The sequence below is a fragment of the Apaloderma vittatum genome, unplaced genomic scaffold, assembly GCF_000703405.1.
Source record: "Apaloderma vittatum isolate BGI_N311 unplaced genomic scaffold, ASM70340v1 scaffold5626, whole genome shotgun sequence".
In the NCBI taxonomy this organism is placed as follows: domain Eukaryota; kingdom Metazoa; phylum Chordata; class Aves; order Trogoniformes; family Trogonidae; genus Apaloderma; species Apaloderma vittatum.
Window position 1 is genome coordinate 1 of NW_009719866.1, and position 26164 is coordinate 26164.

Below are 26164 nucleotides of genomic sequence, written 5' to 3' on the forward strand. Positions count from 1 at the left end.
TATATATATATATATATGAACTAACTGAACTGACAATACCTTCTTTGAAACCCTGATATTATGGCTTGATTTAAAAACAAATGCCAAGCGATAGCTACATTACTGACCGTATTGTATAAGCAATAATTACCTTATGTTATACTGGAGCTAGTATGCATTTCTCATCAAAACCTGAAATACGTAAATCATACTGAGTAAGTAATACCATAGATTTTTCCTCATAATTTTAGCCATAAGCCGATGCAACTAATGAATAATTCAGCTTACCCTCCTTTTGTTAGCTCTGTAGCTTTTCACTGTACTTGTATATTATCTTTAACTTTCTTCTTCTCAGTGTTACTTTTTATAGAAGTATTTGATTTTTCACTTTAACAGAAGGACAGTGGAAATAAAAAGATCAGTGGAGAGAAGTAGCTTAAGCCCCTCCCTTCCCCTTCTTGTAACATCTTGCGCAAATACAAATCAGTATCTTTTTTATGTGTAAAATGTGGATGTCCAAACGAAAAATTGCAAATGATTGTACTTTGAAACATCTAAAACCATTCTCTTTCAGGCAAAAGAGAGTGATTTGGGCTCATTCAGCTCAGCAGATCTGAAGGAAATGTCGTCTCATCAGTTGATTGAGTTCCTGGCATTGTTGCTTCTGGAGGTAAAATGTCTGCCTGGGGTAACTTGATTCTGGTATCACAAAAGCAGAACAGAAGCACAAGTGTGCTTTGGAATTCAGTTGTCCACTTTCTTCTAGGTTTTGCTAGAATAATGCGCTCTCACCATACATAGTTAACTAAAACTTTCAGCTGTGCCTCCCTCATTTATGTCTGGCTCTTCAACTGCTGATGAGCAACACAGAGAGCATTTTGGATTGAAAGATTAAAACAAAAATGTAAGGTGCTTGAATTTGTCTGTATTTGATTACAGCAAAGAAGCCTTAAATAAAATGGAATGAAAATAGTTTTGAATGTTTTGGTAGTACTGGATGTGGGAATTTCCTCAAGTTTATTCCTTGGCCTTCCCTACTACTGTGAGAAGGGAAAGGAACAAATGCAAACATTTGTCATGGTAAACTTTTAATTCCTTTGTAGCATCAATCTTTTCGAATGAAACTGTATATTTTTTTAAGTGTGTGACTTGAGGTGTGCCTCTGGCTTCTGACTACACAATTTCCTTTTTCAGGCTCCTCTTCCAGTGTCGCATGTCCAGCGAATGCAGCAAGTGTATGACTTCAATGCTATAAACAATTCTGAAATAAGATTCAGGTTAGTTCTAGTATGGGCATTTTTGTAATCTTTAAATGCTTTCATTTCCAAACAGTCATGAGGCAGTTTGGAAGCAGGGTGAAAGTCTTCCCATGATAGTTCTATTAGGAAGTAGTACTGTAGAAATTGATTTATGTGCATATAGGAAGAAAAAACCCAAGACATTGCTGTTAATATTTTCAAAATATTTTTTTTCTGGTGGAAATTCATTTTGATTTGAAAGTTGCCAGGAAAGATTCTTTCTGACAGTTTGTTACAACAAATTCTCTGTTCAGTTATAAGCTATAGTATATGTGCAAGCAGGAGTATTGATCATTTTAGGAGTGCATGGTTTCAAGGCATAGTGTCACCTATGCACAAAGTGCTACTAACTAAAACTGAAATATATTTCATTATAATAGACCTCTTGTAAATTGTGTCACAAGTTCGGTCCATCTGTGTTGCCTGATCTAGTCGAGAGGTGGCGTCTCTGCCCATGACAGGGAGGTTGGATTAAAATGATCTCCCTTCCAGCCTAGGCCATTCTGTAATTCTATGATTCTATAAAACAAAGTGTCCTATTTCATAAATGATCAGAGGCATACATACTGTTGTACAGAACTGGTGCAGGGGGTTTGGGGGCTTATTGTGTTGTGGTTTTTTATTATAACGTGCATGTGCAAGCATGTTTACCAGAATGGTCTTCTGTTACTTAGGAATTGGGTAAATAGAGTTAGTAGCAGAACTGGAAGTGAGCAGTGGGTTAGTTGTGCCTTGTTTTCATCTGTCATGCTAGCAAAGGAACCTGACAACCTGACAGTAACTTGTTTTGGGGGCGGTATTGGGTAGTACAATGTTCACCCTCTGCATAACTCAAAGATTCCTGAACAATCTTTCCAATATTGAGTCAGGATCAGTTCTTCTGCTGATGTGCCACTGGGTTTTTTTTGACACAACTGGGAAACTTCTTTTGTCACATTTTAATGCGCACTACCACAAAGCTTTTGTCACATAAAAAAAAAAAAAGTTTCTAAGCAAGTAGGAAGTGTTTCTGGCTAAATGGCTTGATTCTTGTGCCACCTCAATTTCTTGTATTTTGTGTTTACGCATATCATTTGTTTAAAAAAGCTGTTTATTGAGGTTCAAGCCAGCTGGGACAAAAACCCATGCAGTTTCCAGCTCACTGCTCCTCTCATCCCTATTTCGACAGTGATATGGAGGGAGAAAATTTAGCTAAAAAGGCTCAAGGGTTGAGGTTAAGGATAGGGAGAATAATAATCTACCATTTAAGATGACGGGTAAAGGAACAGAGACTTGGGGAGAAAAATAGATTTAATTCACCACCACCATTTACAAAGTAGGATTGTGAGAGGAATATATTAATAAATACAACCCAATCTTAAATACACTTCGCCCCCCATCTCGTGTCTTCTCGGCTACCTCCTCCCTGACATCAGTGCAAGGGGGCCGGGGGTGCAGTCCATCTGGCCATTACCCATTGCCCGTGGCAGCTCCTCCTTGAGAAAGAGGGCTCCTCGCAGGCTCTCCTTCCTGCTGCGTGATGTCCACCTCCCAGGAGGCAATCCTCTTCCTCCTTGGAAGTCCCTCAGGGCCATGGATCACTTCGGGCACGTCCCCCGCTGATGCTCAGTTTCCCCTCTTGCATGGGGCTCTGCACATACTGACGCATCCTGGACGTTCTTGTCGCTGTCGATTCCCTCATCTGGCCAGCCATCACCTTCCTGCCTTCTCAGCCAACACAGGCTCCAGGGAAAGGTCCTGCTCTGGCAGCCTTCTTCTTGTCTGGGACTCTTCTTCCCCTCTTTCTTCTCAGGGCAATGTTCCTTTGTTCTCCTCTCACCACCCCCTCTTCCAGCGGAAGAAACTCTCCAACATTAAAGACAGGACAGCTCAAAACAGGAAGAAACCAAAAGAGAAAGAAAGAACAATGGGGTTGCCGCTTAAATGGCAGAAGCGCTGATTGGCCTGGCCCTGGCAGGCAGGTCCAACTCCTACCTGGGGGTAGGGGAGGCTCTCAAAAGTTTCCTATTAGTCTACTCACACTTTTACAAAAAAAACCCCATCAGACTCAAACCCAGGATATGCTGTTGTTGAGGCCATAAGTAATCTTTATAAGTATCTGGGATCATTGCATATTTCGCTGCTGTTATATACTTGGATATATTTGCAGTATTGATTGTTATTCTTCCTTAACTAACGAGGAGTTCTCTATTTCTTATTAAAAACCTAAGTATTTTAAACATACAGTATATTTTCTACCTTTTGTAACAAGATCAATTTCTGCTTATTTGTAAAATAAAACAAGTGTGTGCCAGTTGGTGGCCATGTATTGTTTGGGTGGTTTTTTTTAATCACTTGGTCAAATATGGCAAGTGCTGGTATAACTCAGCTCTAATTCTGAGTGATGCAACTGGACACTACTGTAATATAAAACAAATACATAGCTGCACAAAATGATGAGACCACTTTGGAGAAACTTTGAAGCAATTTTTTACTGTTTTGTAGGAAATTCCACTTTTCTAACATGCTAGTCAGACATGAACTGTTTTACGTTGATCTTAGCTAGAATCTCATTTCCATGATGGCACGGCACCACCCAGAGTGTTTATGAGAACAGAATCATAACTAACAACTGCCAATGAAAGTAATAGTGTAAATTCTTACTTACTTATTTGTTCCCAGGTGGCTGCGCCTCTGTATCAAGTCCAAGTGGGAAGAAGCTATTCCTCTGGCTCTAAAAATGGCAACAGACCAGGGCAGGATGAAGTTTACTCGACCCTTGTTCAGGTAACAGTTATCTCCAAATTGTAGCAGCTCATGCTGTCATCATTTTTATTATAATGGAATGTGCAATACTTGACAATTATCACTTAGAAGCATAACAAAAATAACATGACAAAAATACATATAATGCAAAATTTTCTGTGTTCTGTGAACTTCTAGTAGGCACCTCAATGTGAGACTTTGAAGGGAAAAATAAAATATCGAGAATAGACCCACGATACTATTTTCAAAGATTTTTGTAACAGCTTTTTTTTTTATTTTTTCTTCTCTGCTATTACAGGGACCTTTACAGTTTTGACAAGTGTCGAGATCTGGCTGTGAAGACATTTTTGGAGCATAGAGCTTCTATGCACCCAGTCACTTCAATGCTTGTGGGCAAAGACTTGAAACAGGATCAGTGACAAATTTACCAATTCCTTTGAAATACTGTTGTTGCTGAAAGAAGAGACTGATTCCACAAATGGATGATATATGTGCTTGGTTATGCCATAAAATGCTCTGCTGCTTTCATACTAATTTAGTGTAAAACGAACTTTCCAAATCAAGTTCAGTACTTCCTATTTTGCAAGATTGCTATATATCTGGAATTGGGAGAATGGTTTTGTTACAAACAATTTTTAGAATGCACAAAAAAGCTCTTCTGAGATGTTGTCATTTGTCAATCATGGAATTTAAAAATATGGAAAATTAATTGGTGGATGGTCTGGTTCTTTGTGCACAGCTTGCTTTTTCATAGCAATGTGGTTGAAACTTCAGGTATCCAAAGAGTAAAAAAATAAATCTTTTCGTTGTTGATGTGTCTGCTTTTTGATCTGTGAAAAGTTTTGACATAAAAACTTCTCCCACAAAAAATAAATGAAACTATTATTATGGGCCCAAGAGAACTATGAAGACCTAAATGGATTACAGCGTTCTAGTGTTGGAACAGAATTTCCCTCTAGCCCTGTTTGTCACAGCTGTGTTACATTAGTTGATTTCTCATGTTAATCAAAATGTAATGGTTTTACTTAATTATTCCTGTTGGATCCTATGCTGTACCCTAATAGTTTTTCTGAAGAGAGCTGTCTGAAATACTTCCTTGTTTTCTTTTCTTTTTAGCAAACCTGGAAACTTTACCAAATTTCACATTAAATATTTTGCTATGCTTTCAGTAACTTAGTAAAATTATTTCGGCCCACTTTATATTTTCAAAACTTCTAATTATTGCAGAGGGAACTAAAACCCCAGTCTTTTCCTGCCGCAGTTTGAATTTTTCAATATTTGCATCTATCAACAAGTTCTGGGCACCATCCTTTATGCTAATATAACAACTTAGAGATGAGTCTAAAAATAAGGGGGCAGGTTTTTTTCAAGTTGATAGCTTAAGTGAAATGTTGTGAATACTGCCATCTATAGAGTGGTTTTTGAAGTGAGTTTGATAAGAATTGCTTTTCCTGCAGGTGGTGAGTTAGCATAAATTAAGTCTATTGACACAGAGAGATAACCACCTATCAGAGATTAACAACAACAGAAGTGCTAATTTAGAGAAGGAGGATACCAAATATAGGTTGTAGCAAAGGGCTTGAATTTAATAATAGCACATAGGATGGGAGTGGAGCACCTGTCAATCTATTTCTGTTCTGAGTTTTGATCAGTATAAGCTTTCAGGCAGAAGAAGTTATGTAATTTACCAGGAGATTCATCTTTTCATCCTAGCAGCTCTTAATATAAATGAGTGCAGGAACACATCCTGTTGGATTTTATTGACTCAAGGCATCCTGAGTTCTTCCATTCAACCTTGACCTACATATGGCTAAATAGCTTAAATGGAAATGATAAAAAAATTAACTTGTAGGTGACTAAGGCTCAGAAATCAGTTTAAATTCTTTTTACAGTTGTTAACACCACTCAGCTTTTAATACACACAACAAAATACTGGCTTTTTTGGAACTAAATTTACTTGTATGTAATGAACTTGCAAGCTTCTTTGTGTTAACCTTACAATAATTCTACCCCAGGTAAGCACACTTTATAGTAGTCCTTTAGTCTGAGAACACTATTGTGTGTAGCATCGGCTGCGAGTGTTGTTATTTTAAAATATTTTCAGCTTCTGTGTGGATGTGGATGTTGCCAAACGTTATTTTGGCACCATCCTAGCAGGTGTTTCTCCACCTTTTTTCCTTTTTGCATCTGCCTGCAGAAGCAGTGCAGTATAGCAGCACTAGGCTTGGTAGTGTGCAGGCATGACCTAATATTTGTTGCCACCCGGTTTTACCAACATCTTCCAGAGCTTGAGTGAAAGGGTAACGGAAATTGATGAATCTTTTCCTCACCTACAATACAAAATTATATTCTCAGACTTCAGCATGGGACTGAGCAAAGCAGGAGTGCTTCCTCTACTGCCTGCTTTTATCCTGCTCTGGATAGAGATGTAAACGTATAACCCGGTCTCCTTTCAATCCAAGCAGCCATGACCCAACCCATAGTAATGGGGTGACTCTTCCAGCCCTGTCCTTCACGGAGCTTTTCATCAGTGTGTGTGATCTACTGCCAGGTGACAACTCTTGTTAAATCCTTACGTTTTTAGAACAGTTGCTTTCCAGCTTAGTCTGTTTTGTTCAGTTATCTATTATTGGTATATAAGCTCCAGCTCCTAGATTTTAATTTCTATGTTCCTGATGTGATCTTTGGAAAAAAAATTTCATGTGGCAATAGCTAGCAATGGGTGGGGGTTGCCTTTCCGCGAAAAGGGTGTGCTGCCTGGGTTTGGTTTGATTGGATGAAATCAACTGAATACCTCGACCTCACTTATTTGCAAAGGTGGGGATTTTGGGGGTGGATTTTTGCCTCAGTCCCTGATTGCGACACTGCGCTCCAGCTGGACACTGTTCTTCAGGCCATTGCGTCGTGGGTGTAAGGCTGCTGCACACCTCAGCCCTTTGCAGTCAAGGGACATTTTTGGAGAGAAAACATGCCGAGATACACAGTGCATGTCCGAGGAGAATGGCTGGCAGTGCCGTGCCTAAACTGCACGAACACAATTAGGTGGCTGGGAAAGGAAGCTGTGAGACGGTACATGAAAAACAAACCTGACAACGGGGGATTTGCCTCGGTGGAAGAAGTAAAATTTTACATTCGAAGGTGCAAGGGCCTTGGCTTGCTGGATCTTGATGATACAGTGGAGGATGCTCTAGAGGATAATGAATTTGTTGAAGTTGGTAAGCAAAATCTTACGTGACACTTCGTGGCGTGACTGCGGTGGCATCTGAGGCAGCAAACTGTGGCTTAGGTTATCTAAAATTGCATCTGAGAGAGTGTTTTCAATTTTTATGGAAGAAGACCAAAATGTTTTAACAGGATTCTATATACATCATCTGAATATGTTGTCATATGTAGTATATGCCTGGATTGGGCTATTATCCTTTTGCCTTTAGAGTGCCTTCAATAAATACATACTTCCCTGTTATTTTCCTAGGAGCATGCCAAGATGTTCAGGGCTGGTAACTGCAGATTAGAATTTTTACTGCTGTGTGTTGTAATGAACAACAAATTTATATGTAGAGTGCAATTTAATCCTATTTTTATTTATTCTGCATATTTCTTCTAGTTATAGAAGGAGATATAATGTCTCCAGATTTCATACCATCTCAGCCAGAAGGAGTTCATTTGTATCCTTTTTTTGAGCGCTTTGTGAAATTTTTATAACTCCAGATTTATAATTTTCTAAAATCCCCTATTCTTTTAGAGTTCCTTCCTTCTTAATTGCCAGCTGTAATTGAATGGTCACTACCTGTGAAATCCTGTTCGCCCTTTGTTTTCCTTTACAAAACTTTCAGATACAGCAAATACCGAGAACCAGAGCAGGTAGGAATCGGTAACAATTTTACCACGCAGTAACAAATCCTGCTATTCACCAGAATGTGCTGAGAGTTCAGCCACTGCAGTGTTCACAAGAGCAGGGGCTGTTAGATTGGCTGGGTCTAGGAATCTAAATTATAATGTGCTTATAACGTTTTTGTTAATAAGTTCCTGTTTCATGAATGAATATGAGCAAGCTTCCTGTTATTCAAGAGTTTTGACTGTATTTTTTAAAACAATTCTGATTCTTAAACAACTTTATATGTATCCCAAACTAAAGGGTGTTTTTTTGGTATAGTATATTTCTTTGGATGGCAACAGCTTAACAACGGAGGACTTGGTCAATTTAGGAAAGGGGCTCTACAAGATAAAGGTAAGGTTTCTGAAGAAATGCTGCTAAAAATTACATTTGTCTGTCTACAATTAAACTTAAATGATAATAGATAAACTTATGTTTAAACTATGTTGTAGCTTACACCTGAAGCTGAAGCTAAAGTCAACCAATCACGAGAAGTGATTGAAAGGATCGTAAAGGAGCAGACTGGTAAATATTTTTATCTCTAACCCTTGTTTTGAAAACTTCATTGGCTTCCCTCCTTAACCATCAGTGTACGTTTCTTGCAGTTGTTTATGGAATCACCACAGGATTTGGGAAGTTTGCCAGGACTGTCATCCCAAACAGTAAGCTGAGGTGAGTTGTGCATGTGGCTTTCTTTTGAATCCTTTGTTTTCGGGAAAGGAAGAGGAGGGAGCAGTTTGATCCTGTACATTTATACTCTGTGGTTAGATGAGAGGACTCCTTCAGTATTTCCCTCTGCTGTGGGTGGTGAGCCTGGTGAGACATATCGAGGTGTTGGAGCGAGTGCAGAAGAGGGCAGAAAAGCTGGTGAGGGGCCTGGACAACAGACCTTATGAGGAGCGATTGAGGGAGCAGGGTCTGTTCAGTTTGATGAAGAGGAGGCTGAGGGGGGATCTCATCATGCTCTACAGTTACTTGAAAGGACATTGTAGAGAGGTTGGTGCTGGTCTCACAGGTAATTAGGGACAGAACCAGGGGGAATGGTTTCAAGTTGCAACAACTTGCAACAAGGGCAAGTTTAGGCTGGACATTAGGAAGAAATTCTTCATGGAAGGAGTGGTCAGACACTGGAATAGACTGCCTGGGGAGGTGGTTGAGTCGCCATCCCTGGGGGTGTTCAAGTGTCGCTTAGATGTTGTGTTGGGTGATATGGTTTAGGGGTGAACTTGTAGTGCAGGGTTAATGGCTGGACTCGATGATCCCAAGGGTCATTTCCAACCTGAATTGTTCTATGATTCTATGATTCTATGACTTAGTTGGGTTTTTACTTTTTTTTTTTCCACAGGGAGCTTCAAGTGAACTTAGTTCGTTCACATTCTGCAGGTAATGAGAAATTTCTTGATGTTTCCCTTTTCTGCTGCTCCTGGTACAGTAGTGGGTTAGTAACTGAGAGGGTTCCTGTTTCAGGTGTGGGGAAACCTTTGAGCCCAGAGAGATCTCGCATGCTGTTGGCGCTGAGAATCAATGTCCTAGCAAAAGGATACAGTGGAATATCTCTAGAAACGCTTCAGCAAGTTATTGAAGCATTTAATGGTAAAAAGATGATTAAAAAATATCCCTTTTTCTTTTTTCTTTTTTTTTTTTACTTTTTACAGTTTCATTAAAGGGTGTAGCTCAGTGGTCAAGCTACAGATGTTGGTCTTCGAACTTGGTAGTTGTGAGAGATCAGGAGCAGAGCTTGGCTGTACAAGCTCATGGTTGGAGACCGTTTCTTTGTTGAAGAACTTGGAGTATGAGAAGAACTGACAGGAAAGGCTGAGAGAAAGGGATGCAACAGGTACAAGTTTGAGAAATGACCCTTTGAGAGGTCAGGTAATTAGTTCAAGACTAAGGTCGACTAAGAGCATGACTGGCCCTGGGTGATCTCTTCTACAAAGGCTCAAGTTTCTAACTTCCGTCCTGTCAGGTGTGTGCTGATGTGTGTGCCACCATCTTTAGGGATGACACGATTTGGGAGTGGAGGCTATTGCCCTGTAGAAACTGTGTGTGCTCATGTTTGTCAAGAAGACCCACTTGAGCAGCACCTCTTTTTATTTGGAGGTGGAGGCCATTGCCATGTAGAAACTGTGTGTGCTCATGTTTATCAAGAAGACCCACTTGAGCAGCACCTCTTTTTGTGAGTAAACCCCCTGAGACCTATACAAGTGTTTGTAAGCAAGAGCAGTTGTGCAGAATGCCTGGCTCGCCAGCAGCTCACGTGGCCACGGCTGTCAAAGCAACCAAAGCTGGGTGGACTTGCTGGACGCTGTGGCAGGGAAACCAAAGGGGTGGCTGTGCTGTTCATCAGCTGATGTCTATTGATGGTCCCTCTGGTGAGGCATGCCCATGATGGGCAAAGAGCCCCTTCCGCTCTTTGCTGCCCTGTTAAACCCTCCTCAGCAGGTGAAGGAACTGCAGTTCAGTGTTTAGCTCTGCAAAAGAAGAGAAACAGGCTGGTCCTTTCCCCGCTTTTTGCTCAGTTCTCTGGACTCTGTTTCTTCATTTCCACCCATTCAGTGCCCAGAGGACTAGGATGGGGAGAAGAGGGCTCGAAGAAGGTTTCTAGGAGTAACCCGGTGTTTAGTGGAGTGAGAAATAAAGAGGTAGCCATGGTTACCCTGCAGTGGAGAGTAGAGAGTGATGTTTTACCTGCCTGGCTGTGTGGCTGCAGATGCAATCACCCTGCGCTGTGATCCACCCCCTCAGAAACTAAATGGAGAGCTAAATGCAGAAGGTGATTGATTTCTTTGTAAACTGCAGCCAGCCTGTGAGCAGAGGCAAACCCCAGTCTGCAATGAGAGTAGTCCTGCTGGTGCCATTGACCATGATTGCAGGGTGTTACTCTGACCATACTCCTGTGCTGGCTTCTCTGTTTTCCAAGGAGTGTATCAAGGGGAAGCTCTAACATGAGTTGTTTTTGGTTTTGTTCCAGCATCCTGCCTTCCTTATATCCCAGAGAAAGGAACAGTTGGAGCCAGCGGAGACTTGGCCCCCCTCTCTCACCTTGCTCTGGGATTAATTGGAGAGGGAAAGATGTGGTCCCCAAAGAGTGGCTGGGCTGATGCTAAATATGTAAGATTTGTGCAACTTATTGCTTTTTTTCCTGCATGCTGTCTCACTTGCCAAATTGTGTGTAGCCTTGAAAGAAAGAGCCTTTCCTCAGATTAATAGTATGTACAAGTCTTTGGATGTTTTTGTACCAATTTGAACTGGGACTAGGTTGCCTTTACTAGATGGAAGCTTTACAATGGAATTAATTTTTAATTAATTGTTATTCTGTCACAAATACATCAGCAAATTGATTTATTGTTGAGTATCTCCAAGTCTGTCTCCTCCAAAATATTTCCTGGTAGTTTGTTCTGCTACACCTATCACTCCTATCCATGAATATTTGAACACCAAGTTTATTCATGGATTGATAGCTGTACTATCACTGTAGGCTGGAGAAGTACTGAGAACTACACAGGGAGAGAAGCAGGGAGGAAGCAGGCCAGTGTGTCCTTGACCTTTGGGACCAGAAGTTGCAGTTGTGCACCTCTGAGATGTTGTATCTCATCAGCTGGAAAGGTTGAGAGGACTCTTAATCAGAATCAAGGTTATACTGTTCCTCCATTTCCCATGAGAGCGATTGCCCTAAAGAATAGACACGTCCAGAATAAACTGAGTAGGACTCCTCCTGTCATTGTAGATTTTTGGTAGAAAGGGTTGGGGATTCATTTGTGAAGGAATAGTTTATGCCAAGCCAAACTTGCTATGAGGCAGGATGTAGGCAGCACCATCTTCCCAAGGCGTCTCACCCTTCCCAGTGTTGTCTCTTATTACTCTCTCCAAACAAATAATATGTGGTAGATGTTAATGGGCTGTGACAGTATCCTGCTTCAGTGCTCCTACTGGCACTGGGAAATGAAGTGCTGGTTTGGAAGCCCAAAAATGCCATCCTATATTTAGGCCAGCAGGGAAGAAAAAAAAAAAAAAAGGTGTTTTAAATGTTGGGATGTAAAGCTCTTTTTCTCCCATTGCTTAAGGAATTTAATATTTTTATTTACAGAAAGATTTAAGATTTAAAAGTTTTGGTGACTGAATTACTGAAAAGCATTTCTCATTAATTACCTTGTCATTAAACTCCTTCACAGGTCCTGGAAGCCCATGGTCTGAAACCAATTACCTTGAAACCGAAAGAGGTAATAAAGTATAATAATGCCAGCTGATGGAAAACAAGCGTAGTCAGTCACTAGTTGCTTTGTACTTAAAACTTAAGCATGACGTGAATTAACAGTCATTTTAAATCAAGCTCCAAAAGGATATTCATGAAGTAATTTCAGGAGTGGGATTCACCTCTCCTAGTATCGCCATACTTGACTTGAAATGTCAGACCTAAGCGTGATGTTTAAATTGTCTCTAACATTGGTGGGAGAGACAAGCATCTTTAGATGTCTAAGAAGCCTTCTCAAAGTACCTCTCTGCCCTTAGACCGTAACAGGAGTTCAGATGACTGACTTGAACAAGGTATCTGACTTCTAGATCATTAAAACTAGATGAGATGAATCTCACTCTGAGTGTTAAAGTTTACCTGGAAACACAACAAATTTGAGGACTTTGGAGGCCTCCAATAAGGGGTCTCAGTAGCTGTAAAACAGCACCAGGAACAAGAAGCCAAATCCAGTGTCTCTAAAGGTAAATGGAAGGCTCTCGTTGGCCTCATGTTTGTTTTAAACAAACTCAAAGCTAGTTTTAACTGAACTCAGCAAATATTTTAAAGCAGTTATAACATCTAATGCTGTTTTAATTCTTCACTTCCTCATTATGATGGGACTTTGCATTCCCCCATGCTCGTAACTTCTTTGGTTTGAAATAAGGTGAAATAAACCTTCTGCTTGGAACTACTGAAGATCCGTGGGCATCTATAGTTGACTTAGTAGGGTCATGGAAATTGATAGTCAAGCTGTGCATTTTGTAATTTCAGGATGACCCAGAAAGCTGAGCAAAGGTCTTTGACTCATTCATGTGAGAAAGAATTATCACAGAGATGGGGAATTACCACAGCATGAGGTATAGCAGCAAGGCATTTGCTTAACATCTGCTCTCTCTTTGAAGGGTCTGGCTCTCATCAATGGGACACAAATGATCACCTCTCTGGGATGTGAAGCTGTTGAAAGAGCCGGTGCTATAGCCAGACAAGCTGATATCATCGCTGCCCTTACACTTGAAGTCTTGAAGGGTACAACAAGGGCCTTTGACACTGGTGGGTACTGGGCCTTTCCTTTCTGTTTGCCTAACAGCTGTTAACAAGAGAGGCAAAACCTAACAGTCTGACTTGTTTTACTAGATATCCACGCAGTGCGCCCACATCGAGGACAGGCTGAAGTGGCATTTCGATTCAGGTCCCTCCTAGATTCTGATCATCATCCGTCAGAAATAGCAGGTGACCAATCTTAACCTTCACCCTCTCTGGCTGCCAGGACAGACTGGGTCCTTCAACAGTAGCCCGTATGCTGTTGTGTGGGGACTCTTTCGTTTTCTCCTCCCTTGTTGCTTCTAGAGAGCCACAGATTCTGTGACCGAGTTCAGGACGCATACACAATGCGCTGCTGCCCTCAGGTAAAAACTACTTGTATTTCCTTTCATAGCAATAGATAAGTGGTGGTGAAGTTCCCTCCTCAGAAATACTGTCAATTAAGTGCTGTGTGACTCCATTAGCTCTCTTTAGCTTATCTGACTCCATTATCTCTCTTTAGCTTGGAGAAGAGGAGGCTGAGGGGTGACCTCATTAATGTTTATAAATATGTAAAGGGTGAGTGTCAGGAGGACAGAGCCAGGCTCTTCTTAGTGATGTCCAGTGATAGGACCAGGGGTAACAGCTACAAGCTGGAGCATAGGAGGTTCCACAAAAACATCAGAAAAAACTTCTTTACTGTGAGGGTGACGGAGCACTGGCACAGGCTGCCCAGGGAGGTTGTGGAGTCTCCTTCCCTGGAGACATTCAAAACCCGCCTGGACACGTTTCTGTGTGACCTACTGTAGGTGATCCTGCTCTGGCAGGGGGGCTGGACTAGATGATCTTTCGAGGTCCCTTCCAACCCCTAACATTCTGTGATTCTGTGATTAGAGGAAGTAATTTTATTTTGCTTTTCCCTCACTTTGAAGTTAGTATTAGTGGAGACCTGTATTTCATTGACTCCCATATATACACCCATCTGACAAAGCTGTGTTCAGATCTGGAAGAGGCAAAGTTTCAGAAGCAGGGGGAAGGTGCTGGTTTCCGTGCTTGCAGGCTTTGTAGGGCACTTCTGCATTGATGCTAAAACCGTGAACTGGGAAAAGGTGTTTCCAGAAGCAGCCAGATTGTGGTATCTCAAACATACTGGAAGAACTTAATCCCATGAGTTTTAACATGAGAAAAAATAATCAATTGGCAGAATTAATGGAAATTAATTAATAAGAGGTTTTGTTTTCTGTGGTAGCTTTGTAAGGCTATTTCCCTCCTAGTAACACTTTAGCCAGTGAATAATTGTCTTCTGTTTAGGGTAAACCAACCCAAACAAGTAAAGAATGACATATTCAGACTACCCTTTTAGCAATATTGCCAAAATAATAGTAAATATAGTATTTTGGGTGTTGAGGATGATTAGCATCCCACAGTAATTCTCCTGATTTTAAAAGCAAATTTAAGACCACCTTCATGTATGAATGTAGAGCCTGGGATAATGGGAAAGAGGGTGCTTGCAGCTCAGTGAGCACCCTGAATATGAACAAGATGTAGATACTAAGCTCAGGTGCCAATGTCTTCTGTTCTAGGTTCACGGAGTTGTAAATGATACAATTGCTTTTGTGAAGGACATCATGATGACTGAAATCAATAGCGCCACGGACAACCCTGTATCTTTTTGATGACTTAATTTCTATGTAAAATTTTACTTGGCCTTTTTTATCCTTTTTTACCTAATTATTTGCGTAGGAGGCAAAATAAGTCATAACTGGCTTCAGTCAATAACCACCACTGGTTGCAAGAGCAACCTCTCTTACTTTCCCCGTGTCTGCACTGGTGCATGCAAGTGTGTGCTGGAGCAAGGAAACCTACATATGATTTAGTACATGTTAAATGTTTCCTGATTGAGATTCTATACGCTTATATTGAGTATGTAGGTAGATGGTACCTGGCAACCAAATGGACGTAGGTGGGTGGTGACTTGTCATAGCAAACATCTGTTGATGCAACATGAGTGAAACCTGTGCTGTAGAGCAAGATTTGCACTCAGCAAAGACAGACTAAAGACATTTGGCTGCTAAAACCTCATCGTGACTCAGCCTGGTAAACTCTGTTTACCAGAGTTTATGCTGTTGGTTCTTGCGCTGACACTGCTCAAGGCTGGATCCCCCTCAGCAGTATAACGATGATATACATAACATCATATCAAAAGCTTATAAGCATTATTGCTTGTAACCTCCCTAAAATTGCATCTGCTATGGAAAGAATATACGAAAGAACTGAGAAGCTAGGCTAGGATCTGAAGACATGTTTCTTTGCATTCTTCCCCACTCCCTGATCAAAGACCTCATTTTACATAGTCTGCCTGGAAAAACATGTGAAAACTGTATCTACAAGTTTGGAGAGCTGCGGTTGGGTCTTCATTTTCTGAGAAGTGAACATGTGGATGTAATATAATGTGCTTGCAGATAAAAGCCTATTAGCATGAACTTTCTTTCAGTTAAGACATTTTGATTACTGACAGCTATCTGTCATGTAAACTGTATCTCACTCGTGTCTGTGCCTTAACTTCTCCTTAAAGATGGTGTTTGCTGAAAGAGCAGAGACCATTTCAGGAGGAAATTTTCATGGTGAATATCCGGCAAAGGTAATAAAGTATTTGGAGAAAAAAGAAGTTTCTGTTTTGGTTGGTTGATTTGTTTGTTTTTTCTGTCTTCTGGTTTAATGAGATCTTCTTTTGTAGGCTCTGGACTATTTGGCAATTGGTGTGCACGAACTCGCTGCGATTAGTGAAAGAAGAATTGAGAGGCTCTGCAATCCCTCGCTCAGCGAACTGCCTGCGTTTTTAGTCACTGAAGGAGGTCTAAACTCTGGCTTCATGATTGCACACTGCACAGCAGCTGCCCTGGGTGAGCAATATCATCAGGAGAACAAGCTAGAAAGACCAATTTATATCGAGGCAGTTGTAATTTAATCGTAGATGTAAAGGCATCTCACTCTTGCCTTCCATCTCCTCTCCATGTGCTTTGTGCTGTCTGGGCGCAAAGTTAAAGTGTTCAGCGCGGCTGCAGTTATTTCAGCTCGGCGTTCTTTATTTTGCACTGACCCATGGGCATGTTTAGCTCTCTGAGCATGCACCCCCTAGATGGACTTTGATGGGAATGATTACCTGCTTGCATCTTTATGGGATTGGCAGGGAGTGCTCTGATTTACAGTCACCAGCGTAAGAGCTCTCACTGAAGTCAGTGACAGCTCTGTACCTAGGAGCCTGCAAAGAAACTCAGGTAGAGCTGTAATTCTTGTTTCTCGCGAGCACAGGGACACCCCTTGGCTCAAAGCTGGGCCTGAAACCCTTCATACTCAGTGTCTCCATTTAACAGCCAGGTCTGTACATCAATATGGGCTCAGGAGACTGGAGTTCCCAGGGCTAGTTTTTGGAGGAGCACACTAAAAATAAGCTTTAGTACATTTTTCCTCTAGTACTCATGACTAAGGCAACAAGAAGCCTGCTGGCCACTGGGATATTACGGTTCAGGGGTTCAGGAAAGCAGGAGCCAACATAAAGATGAATATGCTATGAGTAGAGGGTAAATTATAAGAGATGAAAACAGACAAAGGAACAGAGGATGTCAGATAAATGTGTAGATAAACATCCTGCAGCTAAAACGTCAATGAACTAAATCAATGTGATAAAGGAACACTGCCTAGAGACCATTTTGGGAAGAAGGACTGGAAAAGGAGCCAGTGTGCTCATCCCCTTGTTCAAAGGCTGGAAACTTTTCCTTTCGGCTGCGCAGAGTTTTGTGCTTGGTTTCAGATTTCACAGCTCACTTCTGCAGTCTGGAGTGTGAGAGTCTGGGGTGTTCATGGTCTCCGCTGTTGGGAATGAAAATGACAGCCCTGCCTCCTAACTCATTGCTGACCTGACACCAGGAATCATGGGTTAAAGCCGTCTTTCCCTGGTCAAAGTAGTCGGGAATTTATTTAAAAGTGAAGTTTGAGCTCTTCTTCTTTTACTTTTTGCTTCTTTTTTCTTTCTTTTCTTTCTTTTCTCTATTTCCCTTTTTCTCTATTTCTCTTTTTCTCTATTTCTCTATTTCTCTTTTTCTCTATATCTCTTTTTCTCTATTTCTCTATTTCTCTTTTTTCTTTCTCTCTTTTATTTTTCTCTTTCTCTCTTTTTTCTTTATTCTTTTGTTTTCTTTCTTTTTTCTTTTTTCTTTTTCCTTTTCCTCCTCCTCCTTCTTCTTTCCGTTTTTCTTCTTTCCCTTTTTTCTTCTTTCCTTTCTTGTTTCTTCTTTCCTTTTTTTCTTCTTCCTTTTTTTTTCTTCCTAAACAAGGTATTACTAATATTTTTGAAGTCACTCTGCCAGTTTCTAAAGTGTTTGTGTACCAGCTAATGTTGTTCACTCCCAGAGTTAATAGATAAAGCTGCAGAAAATTTGCAGATGTTTCACAATGCAGCTGGATGCATCTCTCCCTTCCTCTCCGGTAGCCCTGCACCTGCCAAACGGAACTGTTTGCAGTAGCCACACGCAGCCTCCCTGGGAGCTGCTGTTGGCTGCCCGACTGTGCCAGCTGGGCCCTGGCCCTGGACTGTGTCACTTCAGCCTATTTGCAATTGGTGTCACCACCTCTCTGTTGCTCTTGTTGCTTTTCTGAAGCCCCTAATTTGGCAAGGGCATTAAGCAGCATCCTGCTGGGCTTCAGCAAGAAAAGTCTGCGTGCAGCCAGAGCACTGTGAATGCAGGCTTCGTTTCTTCTGTTCTAAAGAGCAATTCTCAACCTCAAATTGCTGTCGGGTGGTGCCTACAGCCCTTCCTGCAGCCAAGTTCCCCTCACTTTTGGGTGCAGCTGGAGAGACTTACTCCAAGTCTTGCACCCAGCTTCAATGTCAGAGCGCTCCCACCCTCAGGGCTGCCCGGAGAAGACATGCACATTTTGGAGAAGAGGAGATTGAGGGGAGACCTTATCACTCTCTACAACTGCTTGATAGGAGGTTGTAGAGAGGCAGGGGTTGATCAGTTCTTCCTAGAGACCAGGGAAAATAGCCTTAACTTGCACCAGGGGAGGTTCAGGTTAGATATGAGGAAGAATTTCTTTACTGAGAGGGTTGTCAGCCATTGGAACAGGCTGCCCAGGGAAGTGGTTGAGTCACCGTCCCTGAAGGTGTTTAAGAGATGTTGCATTGAAGGACATGGTTTAGTGGTGTTTAGTTGGTTGTTTAGGGCTAGGAAAAGGTTGGACTCAATGATCTTGAAGGTCTCTTCCAGCTGAAACTGTTCTATGATTCTAAGGGGCATGGGCAGCCTTGTTGCAAGGCGAGGAGAGCAGGAGAGGATTTGTGCCATGTTACTGCAATATCTTCCTGCAGCAAGTTGTGCAGGTGTCTCCGCTCCAAAGCGAAGAGGCCAGATGCAGAGGCTCTAGCATGAAACCAGAGTAGAGGCAGTTTCTGTGACCAAAATCAGAGGGAATTAATGCTCTTTACAAAGTTACCTTGAAGTAACGTGCAAGACCAGGCTTATGTTTCAGTTACGCTGTCCGCTCTTTTTCTTTGGTTTCTTTTTAAGCCAGAGCAACACAACCCTGGAGATGGGAGAAGAGCGAGCAGTCCTTCTGTGTTTGGTTTATATTGGCATATAAAACTGATATTGGTTACTGTTTTCAGAGGCAATTGTAGTTTTCAAATATTTATTGCAAATTACTCAGTCTGGGTAAAACATCAATGCGTTGTCGAAAAAGGAGCAATAGGTGGACCTGAGGTGGTGGGCAAGCTCTTTGCTCCAGGTTGGCTATTGGTTCGGCTGTCTCACACCGCTTCTGTCCTACATTCATTGCACTGTGTTTTTGCAGTTTCTGAGAACAAAGCCTTGTGCCACCCGTCTTCTGTGGATTCTCTCTCAACCAGTGCAGCTACAGAGGATCACGTGTCCATGGGAGGATGGGCTGCAAGAAAAGCTTTGAGAGTTATTGAACACGTGGAACAAGGTAAAATTTAAATGCTGATTTCCAGATAGGCCTCAGGTATGTGACTAGGTGAAGATATTAGTGCCATTCTTTTTAGATATATTTTAAGAAAAAATGAGTTCATGCATGTGAAAGAGCTATCTAAAAGTATTATATTAAGTACATACTTTTAGAAACATTTGGATTTTTCTAACAGAAATGAGGTAAATCTAGCACTAAGTGTTCCTGGTGAAATAAAACTACTTAATACAAGACGCTCAGCAAAACTTTTTTCTCTTGCTTACAAGCGCAGATTGCTCTCTTGCTTTTTATTTATTTATTTACTGATTTGGTAGATGGTGTGCATAGAAACAGATGCCAGCTGTTAGTGGAAGAGCATGATAATACCTGTGACACAAATACTGATCTCCATCACTTACACATTTGCGTGCTCTGGAAACTTAGTTCTATAGAAATACATTGTTTGTGTGCAGAGAAATGAGTTTGAGAAACCGTATAATTCAACAGTGTGCTGGCAAATGGTGTGCTCTAGATCCACTTGGTTCTCTTGGTTCCTTGGGTGAATTGTCTCATGAAAATGAGACAATGCTGATAGTGATCAGGTGTGAGGTGGGCAGATATGGTGCAAACTTTCCCCGGCAGAAAACCGTCTCCCACAGCTCTGTAATTTTACTGATACTTTCATGTGGGCTCTTGCAAGCTCCCGAGGCAGGACTTTCTTTCATAGTTCAAGCCACTTTCTTCTCAGTCCCAAAGAGGTTTTCTGATTTTTAGTGGTTATTAATTTAAGTATTCAAGATACCCTAGAGAAGATTCCTATGGATTTAAGACTGATGACCAGGATTTCCTGGCACACTGAAAGGTCTGTAAGGCAGAACACCCAAAATCTTGCTAAAATGCTGGACACTACCCCCGGCACCATCCATAACATGATCCTGCTGCTGAGCTGCCTCTCTGGGTTGTGTGGATCCACCAGTCTTTTCACATTGACCAAAACCATATCGTACTGGCCAGAACAAACACCAGGGATTGCTTTGTAAGGGAAACCTCGCCTTGAGCTGTACCTGCTGAAACCTCCCTTCACTGTTCTGATTTCCTAGTTCTGGCTATTGAACTGCTCGCGGCCTGCCAGGGCATTGAATTCCTACGCCCTCTGAGAACGACAACCCCATTGGAGAAGGTCTACGACCTTGTGCGCTCCGTTGTGAGGTAAGGCCAGATAAACGCTTCCCCCAGAGGTTACCTGTCTGGAGACCAGCTGCCAACAGAGGTGGTTTAATGTTTGACCAATGTTCTCAACGTGTCTCGTTACAGGCCTTGGATGAAGGATCGCTTCATGGCCCCAGACATTGAAGCGGCTCACAAGCTGCTGGTGGAGCAGAAGGTGAGTGTTGACTTTCCGCACGTGCGGCAGGACTGTCCAGAGGAGCACGGTGCAGCCGTGCTTTGGAAATACCCCTCAGTGCATTCACTGGATGGCCTCGCTAAAAACACTCATCAGCCTGGGGTGAACTCCCTGGATTTTCTGAGATTTGGTTTTCATCACTTTTAGTGGGATAGATTTAGAAATTGGTTCCTCAGCTTGCCCTGTGTAATAAATAGCTCACAGTATTAAATCTGGCAGGGTCCAGACATAGGTCCAACTTTAAATTGTTTGATGGTGGGGTCCGATACCCCACAGAGGTCTAGAGAAACTGGCAGTCTCTGCAGGGGGTGATCCTCCTTCCCAGGGCAGCGAGTGTTCCCTAGCCCTGAGGCCCCTGGGCGTGCTCTGGAAGCAATAAGAGGACATGGATGAGAGAATAGCAGTAGTAAAATGTGTTAACCTGGACCTCGTGTTTGTACAGCTATGGGGTCTATCTCTCTTATTTGTTTGTAAAATATAAGTAACAGAAGAATTGAGGTAAGTAAATGTGAGAAGAAAATCTTTTTTTCTATTTTATTTTCCTGCCTTGCAGCCTTTACAGGAGGAGAGACAGAAGAGACTGTATAACATTTTCCTTCACTTCTTTAAACTCCAACCACCGTTCCTTGCCTTTTTCTTTGTCCATGCCAGCTGCCGTTCTTCTTCCCTGTCCCCTTCATGACCAAGTGGTTTTGTAGCAGCGACAGCAATCCTCTCCCAATTATTGCACACAGAACATTAACCTGGTAACAAGACAAAATGTGATGGTTTTGCCATGAATCCTTTGACTTTGTGCCCCTGGAGCTCTATCTTTTCCCATCCCCTGTCAACTCCACCCAGGTGCTCTTCCCTAAATCTTGTCCTGGCTGACTCTCTAGTTCTGCTGATCACATACAGTGTATCTACATAAGTCTGTAATTCTCACCTCCATCCTAATAACTTTGCTATAAGGTTTCTTTGACTTATGCATTGATGTCTAACCTGACCTTTTGTTTTGTGTCTGACTTTGCTGTTTCAATTTCTTGTTTTGCAGGTGTGGGAAGTGGCTAAACCCTACATTGAAAAGTACAGGAGGGAACTTATCCCTGAATCAAGACCCATTTCCCCAACAGCTTTCTCCCTTGGATCTCTCGAAATGAATACAAGTGTCAGTCATGACCACAGGCATCAGGATGAACTTTAAGAGATACAGTCCTCTGGCAGGGAGCAGATCCTGTCCAGGATCTTGCGTGAGCTTGGCTGTTCGAGTAAAACTAAACATGGTTTCTCAGGTGTCCCAAAGGACCTGTCTAGGTCAGGAGTACATACAGATGATAGAGAAATGCCTCACTGATTTCTTCACATGTAAAATACTGCTTTTGATAATGTGGTTTTGACTCAGTTTGCTGAGCCTCTGAACACAAAACATTCGGACTCCTGCTGAAACCATTGGATATTTTATACAGGGCCTCTTGTATTTGTTTTGTCAGCTCTTTGCTTTTTTTCTTGTCATCTGTGCCAATGATACCAAATGGCCTAGGTTTGATATTCCCCAATTTTTTCTTTTCTTTTTTTTTTTCTTTTTTTCCTTTGGGTAAGTGCTGTGGTCCACTTCACTCTGCCAGAAGCAAAATTATCTTTACCCTTAATTCTCCTCTCTTTTGCAGATTGTATTTGAGGTGCAGCTTCTGGTACGACAAGAGCCTTTTTAGAGCAGGTGCTTCACAAATCAGAAAAGCTGTGTGCATAAAAATGTGCTATGGAGATCATTGCTCCAGAACAAATATATTGTATTCTGGTGATGGACTATACTTAATGCAGCCTTCCAAGAGCTATGGGCTCACACCTGCAGTAAATAAACTGAGCCTTCACATATGCCTGTAGCAATCTATTTTCCTGCCATGTGTCATGGCAAAAATACAAAGCAAAAGCTTAATTTGGAAAGAGGACAGGTGGAACAGGGACCAAGAAAGGGGGAGAAGGAGGTGTAGGAGTGGCAGGTGTGAACCGGTGCTGAAGCAACAGGGCCAAGATCTGCACTCCCATGGCTCACAGGGTATCTGCCTGGCTGCTGAGGGCCCTGTCCCCACACAGGGGCTCATATCACAGTGTGCTCTGTCGGGACTTAGACTTCATGGTGCAGTGATGACATGTCAAGGCTGGTTAAAAACCACCAGCCTTAGGGCTACTGGCCTTATACCCATGGTGAGGCAGTGTGTGGCACGTGGATCTGCATGAGCTGGAAGTCTTGCCAGGCTAGGGGCTGTGCTGCAAGGGGCAGCCAAGGTGCTAGTGTGGGGCTACCCTCGAGTGTCTGAGACCTGCCGTGTTAAACGTGCCCTGAGGAGAGGACACATGCCTTTTGGCAAGCTAGCAAGGAGATACCCAGCCTGGCCAGAAGAGCTGGGAACTAGAGTACCCACCCATGGCTCCCAGTTCAGCTCCTTCCTTGTGCACCTGATCTGCAGCACCCCTGGCCTCCATCTCTCTTTCCTGTGCCAAGTAAAGCTCTTTCAGTTCAAGGCTCTCTGCAGCAGGCATATCTCAGTCTCCCCCTGAAGCTGTTCCATTTTGTATAAAATCAGATATTACGTTGTCGGGTAAACCATTTGCCTTCAGCCTCATGTTGTATCCTTCTCAGCTGCTGCAGGACCCAACATGGTGAGTGTCATTGCTGAATTGAGCTACATTAAAAACAAGCAAACACAGATCTTCCCATGTTTCAGTGGATTGTGGCCTCCCTGGCATCTCCACAGCCGCGGTGGTAACAGCGCTGCAATCTGTGCGGCTGGCCCGTGTCAGGAACCACTTAAGCCAGCTGCACTGCTCAAGTATAACCACATCCTCTAACTGCAAAATTGCCACTAATTATATCCCTGGGGCATACTCTCAATTGTCTACTGGATTTGGCTGAGCTGGTCGGGCAAGCGCCCGGTTTGACGTTCCTGTCAGAGCTTGAGAGCAGAATCCCCTCATGTCAATATGCGGCTGGCCCGTGTCAGGAACCACTTAAGCCAGCTGCACTGCTCAAGTATAACCACATCCTCTAACTGCAAAATTGCCACTAATTATATCCCTGGGGCATACTCTCAATTGTCTACTGGATTTGGCTGAGCTGGTCGGGCAAGCGCCCGGTTTGACGTTCCTGTCAGAGCTTGAGAGCAGAATCCCCTCATGTCAATAATTTCAGGCCATGAGCACCTATTGCTGTTCAGCAAGGGAATATCTCAGGTTTTCCTTATGTAATCTTAGGCTCCCAAATGCCTTAGTCCCTTCAGAGAGGAGGTGCTGAGCATTGCTTCCCACTCACCTCTCCTTTTGGCTGCTTGGGAGCAAGGGATCACCAGCACAGGCTGTAGCACGGTGGCACCAGCTTCACATCGCGCCCATGCAAAGCGGAGAGGCGCTGCTCTGGCTGCACGCTGCAGCTCAGAAACGCCTGCGATTGTACCCTGACAGCTTTCCCCGACCGCCTGTGTAGTGGCTACTTATGAAGGCTGTCTTGGGCAGAATGGACTGTGCAATAGCCTATTTCAGATGTTCTTCAAGCTCTGTAAAACCAAAGGTCTGCACACACATCTGGTGCAACATCTGCTTGCAGGAAAACGCATCTAGCATCAAGAATGCCATTTTTTTGTTTTTAAAACTCATTTAGTTGGCTAGCCTGGCTCAAATAAAGCATGAACAAAGATACTTTATGAGGTGGCTTACGTATTTTGGACATTAACCGGTGTTTCCAAGGCTGAAGGAGAAGGTCACAATAAACCCCATACATGTTTGTGATGGCTTTCAAGTATCTGTTAATCAGAATGAGACTGTCATCCTTCCTCAGGGGTCTGCTTCACTAAAGCACTTGGCCCTGTACCACAGGTTATTTGACCTGCTTACATCAATTATTTTGATGTTAAGTTCTTCGTGCTTGTCAGGTGTGGTTTTAAGCCTTCACCCTCAGAAAGTGAAACCTCCTTGTTTCTGCAGCCACCATCCACTTGAAAAGTTGAAGAAAGGCCTCTGTCAGTGTGTATTCACATCTCCCTACCCCAGAACCTCTGCTTTAACACTGCAACAGCTTAAACTCTGCAGAGCTATACAATCCTTTTTTCTACGTACCACATCCTCAAATGATGGTATAAGCCCCAGAAAAAAATAGTAACTGAAAGAAAAAAGAAAGACAGCTTAAAAAAACCCCAAGATCTTAAGTTCTGACATTGCTTTGAGTAGTTATATCATCAGAAGAATATTCAAACTTGCACAAACAACTATGTCTTGTGTTACTTTAGATTCATCCTAGAATAAATGAAATCAGGTCTTTTTCGGAAGACCTATATGACACTGTGTGTGATCTTTTAAATATCAAGATAATTGAAATTTTGCGAGGTTGGCGGTACTCACTAGACCTCACCAGGCTAACTGCCTCTAAGAGTAAACTCTGAGGTTTTGGCATCACTAATGTCCAACAATAGGCCTGGTTCAGCCTCTAACTTACAGTGCACTTCAATTTTCAGCAGCCCAGTGAGTGGTGTACCTGACTGCACTTCCCTCTCCTCCTTCTTCTTGTGCTCCTACAAGATACTGTCATGATGGTTCCTGATATCAGCTGAGTTTGAGACGGAACAGACCCAGGAGCTGTGAATGTTGTCTTAGGATGCTCTGGACTCCCAGCACTGCCAAGGACCCTTCCAAAAGTGCATGCCTGAGCCCCTGGGCCTCTGTCACAGGTTACTTAACATCATCCTTCCCAATAAATCTTACCTGGATCCAAACCTCTTTGATCATTAGTGGTCTGTTTAGATTATTTACAAATATAATAATTTTGTAGATTCAAAATTGTATAGGAAAACATTTTTTGAAACTGTCTTATTTCAAAAGGAATTATTTTCATGCCGTGGAGAGGACAACAGATGTGAAGATGTTGTTGTCAGCAGGAGCAGGGAGAAGATGGGAGCAGGAGCACGGAGGTGATCATGCCCCTGTACTCAGCTTTGGTGAGGCCGCACCTTGAGTACTGTGTCCAGTTTTGGGCCCCTGACTACAAGAGGGACACAAAGGTGCTGGAGATGGTACAGAGATGGGCTACCAAGCTGCTAAAGGACTTGGAACAAAAGTCTTATGAGGAAAGGCTGAGGGATCTGGTGTTGTTTATCCTAAAGAATAGGAGATTGAGGAGAGACCTCATCGCTCTCTACAACTACCTGAAGGGAGGCTGTAGAGAGGCAGAGGTTGGTCTGTTCTCCCTAGTGGAGAGTGATAGAACGAGGTGAAATGAGTTTAAATTGTGCCAGGGGAGGTTCAGGTTAGATATGAGGAAGAATTTCTTTACTGAAAGAGTTGTCAGCCATTGGAACAGGCTGCCCAGGGAGGTGGTTGAGTCACCATCCCTGGAGGTGTTTAAGAGACAGGTGGATGATGCATTGGAGGGGGTCGTTTAGTATGTTGACAGGGCTGAGACAAAGGCTGGACTCGATGATCTTCTAGGTCTCTTCCAGCTGATACAATTCTATGATTCTATGCACCAGATGGGTAATGCTTGGTAAAGTTTATTCAAATAAGATGGTTGATAAGGTGAGCAGGCAAACAATTTACTGGTAAGTACAAATTTGATTTGTCTGTTGCTTCAAAATACTCTGTGTTAATTTGATTATAGTAGATTCCTAAATTACCATCTTCCC

General features: G+C 42.5%; 2 protein-coding genes across 2 annotated transcripts; both read left to right on the forward strand.

Moving 5' to 3' along the window:
- The first annotated feature begins 559 nt into the window (after window positions 1-559).
- LTA4H (leukotriene A4 hydrolase) lies at window positions 560-4558 on the forward strand. The gene is made up of 4 exons (XM_009870800.1): window positions 560-649; window positions 1174-1256; window positions 3939-4043; window positions 4321-4558. The coding sequence occupies exons 1-4, from the start codon at window positions 602-604 to the stop codon at window positions 4439-4441; spliced, it is 357 nt and encodes a 118-aa protein (XP_009869102.1). The 5' UTR covers window positions 560-601; the 3' UTR covers window positions 4442-4558.
- Window positions 4559-6973: 2415 nt separating this feature from the next.
- Window positions 6974-21699, forward strand: HAL (histidine ammonia-lyase). The gene is made up of 20 exons (XM_009870801.1): window positions 6974-7237; window positions 7627-7687; window positions 7856-7883; window positions 8176-8250; window positions 8349-8421; window positions 8502-8568; window positions 9242-9279; window positions 9364-9489; window positions 10868-11007; window positions 12069-12116; window positions 13030-13177; window positions 13262-13357; window positions 13475-13533; window positions 14731-14811; window positions 15723-15788; window positions 15885-16050; window positions 18998-19132; window positions 20212-20320; window positions 20426-20495; window positions 21550-21699. The coding sequence occupies exons 1-20, from the start codon at window positions 6991-6993 to the stop codon at window positions 21697-21699; spliced, it is 1983 nt and encodes a 660-aa protein (XP_009869103.1). The 5' UTR covers window positions 6974-6990.
- Window positions 21700-26164: the final 4465 nt, after the last annotated feature.

Coding starts and splice junctions, on each gene's coding strand:
- LTA4H (XM_009870800.1), top strand. CDS start 602: ATGTCGTCTCATCAGTTGATTGAGTTCCTGGCATTGTTGCTTCTGGAG. Junction 1,257..3,938: donor AATTCTGAAATAAGATTCAG/GTTAGTTCTAGT, acceptor ATTTGTTCCCAG/GTGGCTGCGCCTCTGTATCA. Junction 4,044..4,320: donor TTTACTCGACCCTTGTTCAG/GTAACAGTTATC, acceptor CTGCTATTACAG/GGACCTTTACAGTTTTGACA.
- HAL (XM_009870801.1), top strand. CDS start 6,991: ATGCCGAGATACACAGTGCATGTCCGAGGAGAATGGCTGGCAGTGCCG. Junction 13,534..14,730: donor CAATGCGCTGCTGCCCTCAG/GTAAAAACTACT, acceptor CTTCTGTTCTAG/GTTCACGGAGTTGTAAATGA. Junction 15,789..15,884: donor ATGGTGAATATCCGGCAAAG/GTAATAAAGTAT, acceptor CTTCTTTTGTAG/GCTCTGGACTATTTGGCAAT.